The 18,002-nt window shown below is 38.0% G+C and overlaps 1 protein-coding gene across 1 annotated transcript in view; it reads left to right on the top strand.

Moving 5' to 3' along the window:
- RAD51B (RAD51 paralog B) overlaps positions 1-18,002 on the top strand; it is a 386,975-nt gene that overhangs the window by 10,824 nt on the left and 358,149 nt on the right. The window contains exons 5-6 of the mRNA XM_074149437.1: positions 4,717-4,836; positions 5,998-6,181. Coding sequence (XP_074005538.1) covers positions 4,717-4,836; positions 5,998-6,181 — 304 coding nt within the window. The remainder of the gene's footprint in view (positions 1-4,716; positions 4,837-5,997; positions 6,182-18,002) is intronic.

The raw sequence follows: 18,002 nt of genomic DNA, 5'->3' as shown, positions 1-18,002 counted from the left end.
CTGTACCTGAAATCTTTCTTTGCAGCTTAGTTTGTGGTGTTAGAAGGAAGGTTTTGAGGATGTAAAGGCTCGGCATTTTGAGTACAAAGGAAATGGAGGTTTTTCTGTGAACAGTAGGACTGACACAGCCAGTTTTCCATTAGATTTCTGTCTTGTTTTTGCTGAGCGGGGCCCCCCAGCCCTTCTTCTGCACTTCTGATTTCTTTCTGCAGTAACCTTGCATCTTTCCTATAGCCTTAGTGGCCATGCAGTACGATGTTCCCTTGCCTCTATAATGCCTCTGGTTCTTCTAATATCTCCTGCTTTGCCCATGTGACCGAAACTGTTCAGCAATGCACTTAAGATATCTTCTAACCACTGAATGGACAGGAGACACTATATGCTGTATCCGGTTGAGAGTTACAGATGTATGCATGTGCTGGTTTCCAATCTTCCCATGTCAACGGACTGATTAACTGTTGAAATGATTTTGCAATATTTCATGAAAGGTAGTTCTAATTTACTTAGCTACCAACTTTTCTAAAGCATGAGGAATTTGATATTTTTGAGATGTCTGTTCCTTTGTCACTGTTGTTTGGAATTTGTGAGTTCAAAAGTTATTAAGAGTCTGGGGGAGGACAAGAAATACAGTAGTCTTATCCTTATTTGTGTAGAAAAATGGGCAGAAAGAGGTTAACTGAAATAATTTATATATTTCAGAAGACATATCCATGGCGTGAATCTGGAGTATCAAAGCAAATATATTTGCATTGTTTAATCATTTGAAGGAACCATGGATGTGGTTTCTAACCCTGTTTTTGTCAAGTTAATTTTACAAAAGTTTGAATTACTTTAAACTGGAACTGTAATACATCAAAAAATTCCCCTATCAATACAGACGGGGGGATGAAAGGATTGAGAGCAGCCCTGCCCAGAAGTGACTTGAGGGGTACTGCTGGATGAAAAGCTCAACATGATTTGGCAATATGTGTTCACTGCCCAGAAAGCCAGCTGTATCCTGGGCTGCAGCAAAAGAAGTGTGGCCAGCAGGTTGAGGGAGGTGATTCTACCCCTCTACTCTGCTCTGGTGAGACCCCACCTGGAGTACTGTGTCCAGCTTTGGACACATCAGCAAAGGAAAGACATGGACCTGTTGAAGTGAGTCTAGAGGAGGTCCACAAAAATGATCAGAGGGTTAGAGCACCTCTCCTATGAAGACGGGCTGAGAGTTGGGGTTGTTCAGCCTGGAGAAGACAAGACTCTGGGGAGTCCTTATTATAGCCTTTTAGTACTTAAAGGGGGCATACAGGAAAGATGGGGACAAACTTTTTAGCAGGGCCTCTTGTGATAGGACAAGAGATAATGGCTTTAAAGTGAAAGAGGGAAGGTTTAGACTGGATATAAGGAAGAAATTTTTTGCAATGTCGGTAGTGAAAACTGGAACAGATTGACCAGAGAGGTGGTAGATGCCTAAACCTGGAAACATTCAAGGTAAGGTCGGACGCGGCTCTGAGCAACCTGATCTAGTTGAAGATGTCTCTGCTCATTGCATGGGGGGTTGGTCTAGATGACCATTAACGGTCCCTTCCAACCCCCCTCTATGATTCTGTAATTTTTTTTTAAAAAAAGCTTCAAGTAATGGCTCTGTAAAGTATGGTGCTCTCTTCTTACATCCCACTTAATTTTTATTTCAGGTCACTGAGGTGTAGGTAGTAAAAAAGGGTATAACCTAATAGGTAAGTTAAGACTTGTTGCTTAAAAGCGAATGCTAAAGAAAAGGAAAACGGGTGAATGTGAAAATGAAACTGCTGAAAATAGAGTAGGATGTAGAAAGCAAATGTGGTAAAAATGTTATTACTAAGAATGAGAATGTTTTATGTATTAAATAATATTTAGTATTGCTCAGTTGAAAATGATAGCTAAACACAATTTCAGAAGACAAGCTATATCTTAGACTTTCTGTGTTGCAACCTCTAAGGAGCAGCACCAGCAGAGTGAGGGAAATGATTACCCATTTCCCCTTGGTACCTGTTAGACTGTGTCTAGATCCTGTGTCCAATTTTGGGCTCTCGGTTTGAGAAAGACATGACAAACTGCAGGGACTTCAGCTGGGGACTACCAAGATGGTTGGGGGCCGGAGCACCTGCCCTTTGTGGAGAGACTGAGGGCTTGCTCTATCTAGAAGAGAGAAGGCTTTGAGGGGACCTAACAGCAGCCCCTACCAATGAGGAGGCCAGTTAAGTGGTAGTGGCAGGGAGACAGCAGGCATATGTTGAAATCCATTTCTATACTGATACATGGAGAAGCTTTTTCAGCATAAGGACATTCAGGAATTGGAAAAGGTTGCGCAGAGGTTGTGCTGCCTCCGTCCTTTGGAGGCTTTCAAAATATGACTAGATAAAGCCTTGAGTAACTTGGTGTCCATCATTCAGCTTTGTCAGAACATGGACACTAGGACAGGTGAATGGAATAGCCATAATAAGTCTGGAAATCAAAATTGTCGTTGTCAGATTTGTAGCGATTCAATTCAACTCTAGCCAGCTATTAACTGAAAACTTACCAGACTTATTTAGAAAATCTGAAAATAATTTTGTTTGGTTTTCTTTTCTCTGCTTGTGAAAAGCACTGGATACAAATTTCTGTGAACCAAAGCTGAGGACAGACAGGGATTTTCCACCCTATGGGCCTCCACCCTGATTGCAGAGAACACGTTCTGTGCAGTTTTGTGCACAGACATGTGCACATGACAAACAGGATTTCATGACAAACAGGATTTAGATCTTAAAGAACTTAGAACCTGCGTGGAGGTCTGTGAATAGTACTGCGATTTCAGCAAGATTTTGGTGTGTCCCTTTAAGTCAGTCTGTGTAATGATGTTCTTTGTGATCTGCATGCCCATTAGGAAGTGTACTGACATCTCATTTCATGCAGACCATTGAATGGCAGATCACTGTTGCAGTCCAAATGGTCTGCATGAATAATTACGCAAATGCAAAGACAAGATTCTGTTGCTGTAAATTCTGCAGGAGAAGTTTAGATGTAGTAAGTGATATCTAATGAATGACATTCAGACTATTGTAATGAAATTGCTTGCTCAGAATAGGTATATTAACATTCAAACTTAGTGTATCTATTTTTAATCCAAATAAAAATTATTTAAAACAATTTTTCTAAAATAGCTTTAACGTTTTGGGGCTTAATGAAAAGGGCCTAAATAAAAAGCACAAACAGTAAGCTGTGTCCCCAGGTATCATCCACTAGATGCCACTCTTCTCAAGCTGTAAGCAGTGGGATATGTCTGCTTAAAATACAATTAAATATTTTCTGCTATTAAAAACCAAAATCTTCATTGTGTAAAAAGAGTTACAGTTCTCGGACTGTAACTATGAGTTTCTAAGTTGAATTCTTGGATCATTTATTTAAGAACCTAGGTAAAATTGCCTTGAGTTCAGAGGGGTGAAACTTCATTCCACCGACTTCTGAAGAGTCCTCAATGATTTTTATGTATAAAATCTCATTTAACTGAAAATGTTGGTCTCTCATCAGTAAATTGTTAGTTTTACATCTGTGATAGGCTTTTTCAAAGCATAGTTTCTAAATATAAAAGTATTTTGACAGCAAATAATAAATATTCAACTTCCTCTGACTTCTTTTGGTGCTATCACCAGTTATCTGATATGCTTCCTTAGTCTGCTCCGATAATAAACAGTGGTATGCTTAACAATTGTAATTCAAAGTTTTGAAGGGTCATGAATTTGCTAATAAGGTAATGGAGAACATTTAATCATGGAATCCCACATTCAGTTCTGTCAGTGAAGCAGCCACTTAAACTGTTTAGTCATTTCATTATTTCAAGCCATGCCGGTTGTACCTGTGCTATCTGAATGGATGGATGTTCAGTTGTAGCCACCTGGCAGCTGGAGCCCCAACCACTTTGTGACACAATGCTGATTTTACTTTATTTCTTGCTATGTTCTAAAAAGTATATTTTCTTAAGATTTTATAAGACCTTCTTACAAAGAAGTAAATGGCACAATGGAAATGGTTTCAGTGAAGAAGTCTCTCATCCAGACGACCTTGTTCTTGTTTTTAAGGATAGATTATCTGTGGAAAGATTCTTGCTTTGGCAGGCAAACTTTCCACACACGTACTGCTTGTATAAGTACTTGCACTCGAACTGGGCTCTGTTCTTGGCAGTCCTGCTTCCATGTCTGCTGGATCTTGTGATGGATCTTCTGTTTGTACCAGCTTGTTAAATTTTTGTGGTGACACAAGATCTACTTTATAATTTCACTGCGTGTTAAAGGTGGAAGGGAAGATGATTTGAGTTGGAGAGTACATTTGTTTAAATGAAAATAATATTTAGATATAATAACTAAAATAGGGGAGTGGTTGGCCATTGAGTGGAACCTCTTGTACAAAACTCAAAGAACTTTGCATTCAGTAAGTATAAACTTTGCAGTTTCCTTCTACAGGAGATGCGCCGTTTCTTTGTGTACAGACACATTATATCTTTCCCCAGTGTTCCACTGACTCCAGCATCACTGGGAAGAGACACTAACTGTTCTGACTTCCAGTATTTCACTCTGACTGCTAAAATGTGCGTCTCCTTTGAAAAAGATTTCCAGTATTACTTGGTATCTGCTTATCATTCAGAGGTTTGCTTTGTTTGCTTTGTGAATACTTGATGCCTTATTATTCCCTTTTCATTGTTATGCCTTCTGTTTTTTTTGATAGGTTGATTGAGATAGCAGGAAACAGATTCCCTGCTTATTTTGACTCAGACGAAAAGCTGTTCTGCATGACCCGTAGCATTCACCTGTATCGAGAGCTGACCTGTGGCAGTGTACTGAAGAGGTATTCTTTTCCAGAGTGTTTTCTTTTTAAAAAAAAGACCCTTTTGACTGGGTTTTCTATAACAATATGTGTTTTATATCAAACTTTTATGAAGACCAATTCATTTATTTGAGGCCTTTTCATGATGATAACAGCATGGTCTCCAACAAAGTAAAATTGTTACAGGAAGACTGACATTGCTCTTCTTCTTTCACAGCGTGTGACTAATTCACACCCACTTGATCTTTTCCAGTTCCTAATAGACAATTTCTATATGATCTGATCCCTGTAAGCATTTAAAGGGCTTCATGTGACAGGTCTTATCTTGTCTTGGATTGTGGAGAGACCATAGTATAAGAGTTAAGTTTTCCATGAAATAGAAAATTTCCATTTTGCTCCTCCAAAATGTAGTTTACTTCCAGGAGGACTGGGACCCCTCCAGCAGTGGGAAGGAGGAATTGTTTCATGGTCATCAGCCTGAATGCTGCTGTTCGCAGCATTGTCATGTTGTTAAGTTAATTTGTGAACAGATTTTGCAATGAAAATGAATTAAGTTATTTTTAATATCATCTTGTGTATTTTAAGTTCATGGGATAATTATTCTAAGAATAGTTTCTTCTAGTGCAACTTTATCAAAGAACAGCTAGTAGTATATAATCAATGGATTAGGTTTGGCATACTGTCTTTGGAGGTATGTCTTTGGGGAGTTGGACTAAATGATCTCCAGAGGTCCTTTCCAACCCCATATCATTCTGTGATTCTGTATGTGTAAATGGATTTGACCTTCTGCATGTATAGACACCAAGGATTCTGGTGTTGGCAATGGGACGCTGCTGCTGTGAGCAAAAAGGCACAGTTTCAGTGTCCACTAAACTTGCTGGCTGTCATTCAGAGGTTGTACAGCATAGTGTTGCTAACGAGAGGTTCTTTCAAACCTCTCTTTTGGAGAGGTCCTGCCTTGGGTTATGTGGTCCACTGGAGCCTGAGATTCGTTTCCAAATCTCTTCAACACATGCAGTTTTTAGTGGAAGGGGTGTGTGAGGGGGGAAAAAGAGAGGATGACTTTCAGCTTGTTTAAATAAAAGGTTTACTTTAATAATTTCAGGCTTATAAAATGGTTCTATTGTGTAAATAAAGTTATCAATGACTGGGGTTTTTTATTGTTTTGGATTTTTTTTTTAGGATTATGTCTTTGGAAGAAGAAATTATTTCAAAGAAAGTTAAACTCATAATAATTGACTCTGTTGCTTCAGTCGTCAGAAAGGAGTTTGACACAAAACTCCAAGGCAACCTGGCAGAGAGAAGTAACTTTTTGGCTAGAGGAGCATCGGTGTTGAAGTATTTGGCAGAGGAGTTCTCAATACCAGTAAGTTCTTCCTCCTTTCATAAGTTTTTGCCTTACAGTATCAAGAAATAAAATCTGAGAAGAATGAATATGACAAGAAGATGAAAACCAGAAAAAGCTTCTAGCAATAATCTTCAAGCAGGAAAATAGATGGGAAATGGGGGAATAGTAAGTGTACTGCTTGGTGTATTTTGTTGGTTTTTAAAATTTTTTTATTTAGTACTTCAAATAGGGGTTTACGATATTCTCTAGCTGTGTTTCTATTTTTTTTTTCTTAAATCTCATATTTTTTTTTTGCTGCCCCTAAATATTGCTTTACCCTCATGGTTCCCTTCGATTGCAACGCTTACTCTAATTAGTGCGTACTCTGTCTAGGTGAAGATCTTTTTATGCCTGTCCCTTCTGTTTAAGTTTATAGAATCTCAAAAGGCCTTGTACTCTGGAGCAGCATAAATTCCTTTTGTGATGGATAATGTATGCTAATTAATGCAGAAAGCAAGGTAGCAGCTCAGCAAATCCTTGTCTGTGGACATGCCCACAAAATACAAAGGAAGACACGGACAAACAGTGTGGGGACTGGGTGGAACTGATACAGAAGATGTAAGCTGCATAAATGTGTGTGTGCGTGTGTGTTCCTTCATTACATGATCCGCCAAGGATCATATCAGCTCAGAAGATGTCATTGAGGCTCAACTCTTGGAAGTATTTCCGCGTATGGGTAGCCTACTTATCACTCCAGTGTAAGAGACAAACCTGTGGCAAGAACTTGAGTAATAGTGGTGAGGCCTTTTCCCTCTGATGCTGCTGAGGTCACAGCCACTATCATACCAGAAATGTACACGTCAGAGATCTGGAACTGGCTGACTTAAGAGGAATGGATTTCCTTCTGCCGTGTAATTTCTAAAGGCTTTTGATGGAGAAGATTAAACCCTGTGTAAGTGCCTTTAAAGTTCACGTACAAAAGATAGCATCCTAATTCATCCTACATAAGAAGAAAATAAAGCTCGAAGGGTAAAAGGTTTCCATTATGTTAATGCTTTGAGGCGTTTGCGATACCTGGTGTGCTGGTGCTGTCCTTGTTTCTCATTGTGAAGGCTTTGGTAAGGAGTTCTGGAATTTTGGGCAGGAACTTCTGCTCTGGTCACAGCTCTGTCTTTTTGAAGTGGTCCATGAGATATCTTACCTTTAAAATAAAATCTTTAAAGATCTGTGTAATTACATGTAAATACACAGATTGAAAGCTTGTATATTTTTAAAGCACCTATTCATTAGGTTAATCAATTTACTAAATGGAAATCTAACTATGTTTTCATTTGTCATTACCTTTAACACACATTGCTTGTGGGTTGATTCTAGAGTATTTTAAAGATTTGATAAATTTTATGTTACAAAATAAACTGCAGTAACTCCTGTTAACTAAGAAACCTAGGAGAGCCTTGGCTTGAGATTTGGGTTCTTGCAAACAGATCCATTGGCAGGGCTGTGTATGAGTAACATGCAAAATCCGACAGCAGAGTGTGTTACGCATCTGTAAGTGTTGGTGCATACTAGAGATAAGTCTCCTGTGGCATACATTGCATTAACGTCTGCTACCTGAGGTTACAGAGTATCTGAGGTTCTAATTATAAATAACTGTGGAATTATTCCAGATGTTTTTACTTACCTATAAAATAATAAATATAAATTTGGGACTAAAAGAACTTTACTAAGGATGCAAAGTGATTTAGATCACTAGTAAATTGGACATATGAAACAATATGTAACACATTTCATGGCAGAATCAGTGCAACTAAATATTGAGTTGGGCAACAAGTAAGAGGACTCAGTCTGAGACTCTGAAAAAGATTTGAGCTGATGACTGATAGGAGTTGAACTTGAAGTCAATCCTTGTGGCTGTAGCTAAAAGTTCTGGTGAAAAATGTGAGTAGTTGAGCAAGGGAATTGGAAATAAGGATGTTGTGTATTAACTAGTTAGCTGTGACTGTTACTGGAGCAGTACTTCACGTGTTAACAGGCCAGGGAGGATGGTGAAAAGTCAACTTCCGGAGAATAGCCTTGAAAATTACTGGGAGAAGGAGAGATCAGTCTTAGTAATTAAGATGTAAGGTGCTTACTTTGTTTAGCTTGGCTAAGGAAATGTTAAGGGTCTCTTCATTAGTCAATATGTACCTACTTGAGGAAGAGGTATTTGATAAAAGCAACCTTCTCTTCAGCTGACAAAGGTATTCCACAGTTCTGTGGTTGGAAGCCAAATTAAGCAAGTTCAGACTTCAAATAAAGGGTGTAAATAATTAGTTTCACTGGACTAATTAATCATTTAAATGCATTACTAAACATAAATAGCTTCTTGTTGCTGGGTATTTTTAAATGGGCTTTGTTTTTTTCCTTTTCCTAAAAAGGAAATGGGTTCAAATAGGATTAAATTTGGGAAAACCCTGTGCTACCATGTTATGCCAGAGCTCAAATGAGTTTAACGCAGTTCCTTCTGTTGGTGTTATGAACTTTCTGGCTGTTTTTAATTATGTGTCTGTGGTGTCAGGATATCGAGTTTGATGAGCAAAAGTGACGAACGTTCATAGCTTTTGCCAAACTCAAAGGGAGCTGTTTCAAACCCAAGTAGCTCTACATGGTATGAAGTACTCGGGGCGGGGAGCTGACCTTATCTGCCTCAAAACCGATGGTCATTGTTCAGTAACCTCTCTGCACCTCTATTTTCAGTTTGTAAAATGGGAATAACAGAGCTGTTAGTTGTGAGGATGCTGTGAGGATCGGGTTACTGTTCAGAAAGCATTCCTGCTGTCTCCAAGAACAATGTAGAAGTGCTCATTGGAAAGTAGCACTTGCCATCCTCAGTGTAAAATTTAAATAATGGGTAGTAAATGAAACCTTAATCCATCTTTTGAAATGAGGAAAAAAATATTAAACTTGTTCATTGACTGGTACCATCTTAGTCACTGAATGAAGCAAGTGAAAGTGTGTGATTGTAAATTTTTGCTTTACTTAATGGTTTTTGATTTTTTTTTGTTTGTAAAGTACAAAGAAACAAAAAGCTTAATTTTTTTTTTTTAATGTATGGATGTTAGTAAAACATAAGTTGTTTCTTGAGAAGTGAAACATGATGCCTGATTTCCTTTTTTGATCCCTTCTACCAAACTTGTCAGTAAGCCCTAGTTCCATCCATTCCTCTTTGAATGATGCCAGGGCAAGCGGCAGCACAAGGTTTGGATTGCTCCTCGTCTAATGACAGCCATTAAACAGTCACTGAAGCATGTTTCTCTGTGGGGCACTGTGTAGTGGCATCCCTTTTTCCCCTTCCCTTCACATAGCTGTGACCAAAACCTACTTTTTTCTGCCAGGTTTGTTTCAAAACAGCCAGTCAGATCAAAAGCGACTGCTAGAAACCGAGAAGGACAGTTTGACTATAAATCAAACAAGAAGCCCTTTGTTTTTGAAATCCAGTGAATATGTAAAGCTGTATGAAAAGTTTACATTACACTTATCTGTTTTAGAGCATGCTGTACATTTGGATCTAAATATTTTTTCTTACAGTGTGTGTTGATGTTCTCTACCAGACTACATCTTTAAGCAGCAGCAATCAGTCCTGTATGTTTCCTGTCTAGTTCCAGACTTCCTTAGCCTTCTTAAAAAGAATAGAAAAAGAAAATCCAAAGTGTATTTTGTTCTTCTCTTGTTCCATATTCATAGGATACTATTTATTATTTGTAAATGGTATTCAGTAAAAGTAGTTTAGTGCTCATGCTGGTTGGGAGAAATGATGACTCCATTTCAGTGAAGAGCTAAAACTAAACCCCACTGTAACTAGAATTCTTCTTGAGATTTAACTGTTTAGCTTATAAAAATTGTTATTTATAGAACCTGGTCTGCTAGTTGTTAGTACTTAAGAAAATGTGTGAAGCTGGCTAGACATCTCTGTGGAAAAGCACTCTAAAAGTGGCAGTTGCAAAACTAAACTGCTTTAAGCATTCTTTTAAATGTCAAATTGAGACTGAAGATGAAACTTGCTTTGTAAATCCCTAAGGCTAATCAAATTACAACACTGCCTGCCCTTTATACTTGTGTCTGGGTTGTGTTTTTAGATCTGCAAAGTTAACCTTTGTTATTTATGGTAAGCATGTTGGTTATCATTACTACCAGCAAATGTATAATACTATGTTTCATTCTTTTTTTTTTTTTCATTAAATTGTTCCTTCTGAGAATATGAAATAGCTTAGGAGGAGAGACTTTCATCTCTCACTTGTGTTTTATAGTGCAAATGAAAGACAAACCTTACATAACTATTCTCTAATGCTTTTATTTGCTATGATAAATAAGTTAACAGTAGCCAAGAAGCCCATAATTTCCACAAGTAATATTTTTTCCCTCTTTAGATGCCACATGCTCCATTAAAAACCTAAAAATTCACTTTATCAGTATTGATAATATGACAGCAATTAAAGCTGTCATAGTCAATTTTCTTTTCACACTCAGGTGTCACATTTTTTTGTTTCAGTGCTTAACACTCGCGCATCCTGCTCTGTAAACTTTATACCCAAGATTTTCATTTTCTTTGGAAAGCCAAATGTCTAGCTAAATGTTTTTTACGTTGTGTAAGTTTTTTCTTCTAAAAATCAACTTATATGCAAAAATTACTTGACATCTGCAGTGCCTTTTCTGCTGTCTTTGGTTAAGTGTGTTTAATTAAGTGTGTTTTAAGTTGGAGAAGGGGAGATTTAGATTGGATATTAGGAAAAAATTCTTTACCATGAGGGTGGTGGAACACTGGAACAGGTTGCCCAGGGAGGTGGTTGAGGCCCCTTCCCTTGAGATATTCAAGGTGAAGCTCGATGAGGCCCTGGGCAACCTGGTCTAGTTGGGGGTGTCCCTGCTGACTGCGGGGAGGTCAGACTAGATGACCTTTGGAGGTCCCTTCCGGCCTGGACCAATCTATGAATCTATGAATTATATCATCTCAGCTTCCTGCAGTACAGTGTCTCAAGACTGAAGTGCTTCTGTTGGCAAAGAGAAAATATTCAAACTGTTAATTTCTTTCTTTATAAGCAAGTATTTCCATTTGGCTTCATCCTTGGTTCTGTTTTATTCTGTTTCCACATAGTTGCTTGTCAGCTCCTCTGCACCTCTGCTATTGTTGTTCTAATATTTGAAAATATTGGTTTATGGAGAGCTAAACAAATTCCAAAATGGAAGATTTCTGAAGAAAAGTTGTTTAAATGCCAGTTGGCTTTGAATTGGTAATAAATATATAGAAAGTTTGGAAAAATGGACAGTTGATTTGTTGTTAAATTATGTAACAACACTGTATGCTGTCTTTTCCAAAACTATGGAGATACATTAGACTTACAGGTGGATTTGTGTATTCTGGACTGAAAGTTGCTGAAATGCAAACCTCATTTTTATGCTTTGCTAATAAAAAGTATTTTTAATACCACTGTTACGGAAACAGTAATTGAATTATCTCTGCAAGTTGTTTAAACTCAGAATAAGAAAAACTTTTCTCTACTTCCAAAACTTGGAGAACTGGTTCCATTTTGAATTTTTCTAAAACGAGAAATACCTTATGTGTTATACCACATCAAAACATGTGTTTCTTTAATGAGGAGCTAACCTTATCAGAAGAAAACATTTTGGAATTGAGTTACCAGAATTTTACTAGCCATATTTAGGCCAGATGTGGTTCAAACAGTTTCTAGCGGTGAGAATTCAGTGGACAGTGTGGGTCCTTTTCTGTTGAGCTGCTGATATTTATGTAAAGTATCTTGTTGCTCAAATTTCAAGCGTATTTTGTGTTTGTGTATGTATGTGAACTTGAATGCCTTTCCAACTCTTAATAGAAGGGCCTGTATATTTCTGCATAATCCCACTGAACTCCTGGCTATCTGCTTGCTGCCAAAGGTCGAGGCTTACCTAATAATGCAGTTCTCCCTTCAGTCTGGGGCTGCTGCTTGCTTTGTTTCTCCATGCTCCCCTTCCCTCCCCCAACTTCCATTTGAGTAGCTTTGGTGGTTCTTTTTCATGGAGTCTGTATATTTCTCTAGAGAGCAGCATGAAAGTTAAAATAAATTTGTGAGTGTTTGCTCAGAAGACACAGAATACTGCTTCTGAACCTGCAGAAATTTATTAAGATAATTCACCAACTTCTTGGAAAAACTTAGTTGTCCTTCTGTGAACTTAACAGGATGAAAAGATACTAGCGTCTTACGCTAATCATATTGTGAACGCTATCCACAGAAGCATATATATTTAGAATAATGTAGGTATTGTAAAATTTGCCTACTTTTATTATTCTATATGAATTAAAGAAACATTAAATAGCCCAAACTTTGTTTTGAGCCATGGAAAACAGTAGTTAATTTGTTTCCTAAATCAGGAAAATTACTTCCAAACCCAACTTTCTTCTAATAAAAAGAACAATTCTTGTTCTCTTCAAGATGTTTTACTCGCCCTGCACCAAAATTCAAGTTGGTGTTCATGTCCTCATTAAATGGTGAACTGAGCAGCATTAGAATATTATGTTTGTGCTAGCTGTATCAGACCTTTTGGTTTTAAACATACTTTTTTTTTGGTGCAAAGAAGAATGCCAAACCTTGTTCGGTGTGCCTCATCGGTTTAAGTAACAAATAGTTTGTGAAACAAACAAAACATTTTATGTTAAGGTTTCCTCCCATGTTATACATAGCAGCATTTTTGTGCACAGAACAGAGTCTGTAGCTTTGCTTTGTTTGTTTTTGGTTTTTTTAATTAAACATTCTAGCATTACCCTTTATTTTCTTACAAAAACCTGCATAAAAGACAAGTGTCAGAATTTCACATATATGTGAACACTGCTGTTTGTAAAGTTTAGTTTGGAATAAATTTTAAGTTGTGTTATTGTTTAATTAGGGAAACAAAATGCTTGAAAGGGACTTACAGAGCAGAGTTTGTTCTTTGCCCTCGCTAAAACTTCATGAACCCAGTTTTTGTTGGCAGACCGTTTGTTTCAATTATCCCTTCGCTCTACAGTACTGAGCAAAAAATAGTCTTGATAAAAGGGAGTTAATCCAACTGCTAAGTGTCGTTATAGTGGCAAAGTTAGATGGTTTTTTCTTCTCGTGTGGCTGTTAAAAATTATTCTCGGAAGGCACAACTTTGTTTTAGTTTAAAATGACTGGTTAAAATGAAATTATAACTATCTTCAGTAGTGCTGCCATCTGTGTACTTTTTTATATGTGTCTGGAGAATATACATTTCTGCAGTTTATGGCCCAACACAGTGTTCCTTTTGGACTGTCTATGCTCATAAACTGTTTAATACTGCAGAGGAAAAGAAATGAGAAATAGTAGAGCAGTTTCCTGTTTTCATGTGGTGGTGAAGTTATAGAAAAGAAGGTAATTTAAAGTTATGTGATACTGGAATTCAGTTTTCTTTTTCTTTTAAAGTATTCCCTCCATTGCTTTTTCCATTTTACAGTGCAAGTGACTTTGCCAAAAGCTATCATTCTGCACAATTGCGCATATGAAATTACGTAGAAGGAAGGCACCAGCATTAACATACAGGAGAGGGAGTTGAGAGAAATGAGATTTTATTACCAGATTTGTTTTTGATCTGCTATACAATCAGGGACAAGGCTTGCTATAAAGGAAGGCAGACGCTTTCCTTCATATTTGCCTTGACTTCAATTTCTGAAATACCTTATCCAAAATAAATTAGCAACTTCTTGTGTCTTCTAACCCTCATTCTCATTTCAGTTCTCTGGGTTCCCTTCAGCTAATTTACATCATCTTGAAAGTGAGGTGCCCAAAACTGAGACAGCATTTCCAGATGTATCTCTAGCAAAGTTCTGGTATGGAGAAGGATTTCTTCTCATGCCTTGCAGGATGTTCTCTTGTTTATGCTTCATAGTACACTGTTTGCTTTCTTTGCAACAGCCTGATGTCATTTATGTACCATTCATTAAAACCCTGGATCTGTGTCTGCTGACTTTGTTGCTTCTCTTTCTAATGTGTTATTTTTCTTGACTTGTCAAGATGGTTTTGTATTCTAATCTTGTATTCTAGTGTACTTGCAGTCTCCTCCCTGCTCTCCTGTTTTTGCAAGGAAAATTATCATTCTTTCTATTACAGATTCTTTGTGTAACTATTGGATAGAACCAGACTTTGAGCAGACTGTACCATTTTGTTCAGTAAGAGACCTTTAAACACTGGTAACTTCTACGTGTCATTTTCCAATAAATTTTGCATCTACCCTGTAATAGATTCATCTAGGCTGTATTTCTCTGGTTTAAGTAGCATACCTATATAAGATGTTCTACTGCTAAAATAAAAACATGGTATTTAGTGGTTGTTTTTTTCTGCCCTGTCACAGAATCACATGGGGTTGGAAGGGACCTCTGGAGATCATCTAGTCCAACCCCCCTGCCAAAGCAGGTCCACCTAGAGCAGGTTGCACGGGAACTTGCTCTAGGTCATGTTGTTACTTTGTATGTGCTATAGAAAACAACTGTAATTGTACTAGGTCTTTTTATGTCTTTTATTGGGAGTTTAGGGTTTGGCAAGATGCACTGTTTTGACTGTGTGAAAAATCGCCTGAACCTTTAGGCCAATAATCTATTTGTGACTCTGCAGAGAAGTACCTAAGTTTTGACTATTTCATTCTTTTCATGTGTTTTCTCGTGCCTCCTTGTCCTTTGACTTTCTTTGAACTGTAGGTTCTCAAGGAATATTTCTGCATTTGCACAATGTTTAACTGAACGTGGTTCTAGGCTTTAGACAGGATAGCAATGCAAAGAACAGTTGACCAGATTGCAAGTTGTTGGAAGAATCTTACCTGTGTGAGCTCAGTATAGACTAATCAGTTGTTTGATTTACAGATTCTCTAGAGTTTGTTTGCTTTATGGTTACTCAGCCCCAGGGCTTCTGGGAATAAAGAGGACCTGCTCTGCAGTTATTACTCCTAAATAATATTGTACCAGCCCCCTGAGGTGTAAAGGGATGGGGATAAGAGGAAATTAAAATTGGGCAATACATGTGTCTGTTACAGTACAAATGTGCCCAGAGATCAAAAGTGAAATCTTATTTGCTTGGAAACTGGTAGTAGTAGAGATGATTATATCACTTGCCTCTTTGTGTCTACAGGACTGCTTTGTGAGGATATTGCATTTGTATAGAACCAGGTGTGCTGCTGGGGCTGCTTTTTCATGAAGTATGATCTGGAAGCTTCACGATGCAGTCCGCTTGCTGCTGTTAACTAGAGAACCTGCTGCTTTTCTGCAAAACTTCCTTTCCTTCCACACATGGTTGGATGGTAATAACAGACAACCACACCAAACTATTGCAGCCAGATGGTTGATGACTTGAAAATAGGAGTATCTAGGTTTACAGGACAGGCTTTTCAATCTGCCCTTTTTCTTCTACTGTTGAGGCTCTTGTGTTTTAGAATTGCAGTACTTGCTCTGGTTTCTCTCCTCTGTTTTGCTTGGAATTGGAATCTATGAGCTATAACATAGGTCTCCTGAGCAACTTCGTTCTGATATTTCTACAAGATGTCTCCATCTTATTTATTGAGAACATGTATGCTTTGTATCATTGTTCATTGAAGTTGCAGCTATCTATGTTGATTTATTCACCCCAATTTTCTATTTCAAGAAGGAAACCTATAATTTTAACAGCAAGCATTTTTATTCATTTGGCAGAAGTTCAGTATAATCAAACTGAGGGAGACTCATTCCAAATATGAATTCCAATGAGAATCTACATGATTTTGGTAACCTCATCAAAACTGTCACATTGCTTCTTGCTAAAATGCACAGCTATGTCTCATTTGAGAATGTAGTACTGCTGTTGCAATATTCTAGGTAAACAAAATTAGATTCAGAGGTTTTTAGAGGTTTTTATTAAATGAATCTAAGTGGTCATCTGCAGAATTCTAATTAGACAGGAATGAATGAGATGCTGGTTTTTGTTGATGAGACTACATCTGAATTTCAGTAAGGCAGCATCTCTTTGCCCCCAATACTCTGTTAGTATTTTTGATACTCTGATTTGGATGAGCTACATTTCCCACTCCAGAATACAAATCAGTTTCTTTGTCTTTAGTATTCCAGTATTTTCCCTACTTCACTTTTGTATTTTGTATTTATCTCATACTTTTGAGCTGGGGCAGAGTGCGCTCTGCTCTTCAGTGATATCTGAGGTTTTAACTGGATTCTTGGCACACTGTGGTATTATATTTTTTCATTATGTGCTTGTTAGCAAAATCACCTCTAATACGTGAACTAAACACTACTTCTTCATGCAACTGAAACCCTTAGGTCTTACAGAGGAAAATTGCTTTAAAAGTACTTACTGCTTAGATGGTTTTTGTAACTTCATAAAGGTTCCCCCTAGGGAAAAGGGGGGCTTGCTCAAGGCTGCAGGCATATACCAGTGCTCTGGATACATTAGTTTAAGCAAACCAACTTCAGATGTTGGCAGTCTTTGAAATACCAAATTGAAGTTATTTCTCTGCAAAGCCAATGAACAGTACTAGCAAGCTACAACTGGGTAATTGGAAGCTTGATGTAGGCCTATGTGTTTGTATCCCTATCAGTCTTAAATTTGTGCATCACCAAGTGTATGTTAAGTCTTTTTTTTTTTTCTTCCAGTAGTTGTGAGAGAAGAGGCAGTGAAAGGTAAGCTAGGTATGAAATACTAAGATGATTTTTTTATTTTTTTTTTTAAATTCAGACCCTTGCCTTCTGTTACCTTCTGTGACTTCCTTAAACAGTGTCTTATTCTAACAAATAGGACTCCTGTCTGCCCAGAAAGATGTCGTTCCAAACCTAAGAACTGTTGCCTTATGTCTCTAGCAAATTCTCTCAATTCTCCAGAAACAGTACAGGAGCCTGCTCTTCACCTTTTTAGTGATATGTCCTTTACCATATAATTTTCTAGCTAGATAGTAGAGAGCTTTTTTGGAAGAGGAATTGACTGATAAAACATTTAAGGTTTGCTTGTGCCGAAAATTGTTTGTGGGAAAAATTCTTAGCCCAAAAAATCTTCCGAATATGCACTGTCATAGGATTTTGGGGGGGTATATGCAAAGAGCTGCTTAAGGCTGGCATGTGTTGGGTTTGTATAACTTTCTCTGGCTGCAGGGAAGAGCTCCATGTCATGGCCCTTCCTGGCATTGTAATGGAAACAGTCACACTGGGGAAGTGAGCACAAGGTTTCTAAGGGGGCCTGGGTGTAGAGCGTAAGCACAGAACTAGTATACTCTGTATTAGAACGGATATGCTCCATGCTGCTTCTGCAACACCCCTAAAACGGAGCTACTAGAAGCAGACAGATGCTGCTGAAACAATTTGTGAAGCCTGCTCCTGCTTGTCATATTTTCAAGGAGCAGATTGGCAATAATAAAGGAGATTGTTATTGGCTGGAGATACTGTTTTGGGGTTGGCAGAAATGCTCACTGCTGTGCCTCCTTTTTCAGTTGGCTTAAGGGAGCCACAGAAGAGAGGAACTAGCAAAGTGGTGAAGCAGCTGCCTGGAAATCCACTGACCTGCAGCCCATTCTGAAGTTGTCCTTAGGAAAGAAGTCTACCAGATACAAGCTGCAAGCAGAGTAGATTATCTGTGCAAATCATAAGTGGCACGTTGGTAGCAGGTTAATTGAGCCTGCATTACAGAAGGTTTGAGCAGTCCGAAATCAAGCGGTGGTCAACCAATGTCAGAGATTAAACAGCAGGAAGACAACAATACGTGCTTTTTTTCCTTCCTACCTGCCTTATAATTCATTTCAGTATAGAGTTTGCAGCTGGTTCATACTTGCTGATGAGCCCGAACAAGGATGCAAACCATCTGAAAAGCAA

This window comes from Numenius arquata, chromosome 6, assembly GCF_964106895.1.
Source record: "Numenius arquata chromosome 6, bNumArq3.hap1.1, whole genome shotgun sequence".
NCBI classification, from domain to species: domain Eukaryota; kingdom Metazoa; phylum Chordata; class Aves; order Charadriiformes; family Scolopacidae; genus Numenius; species Numenius arquata.
This window is presented reverse-complemented; position numbering and strand designations above follow the sequence as displayed.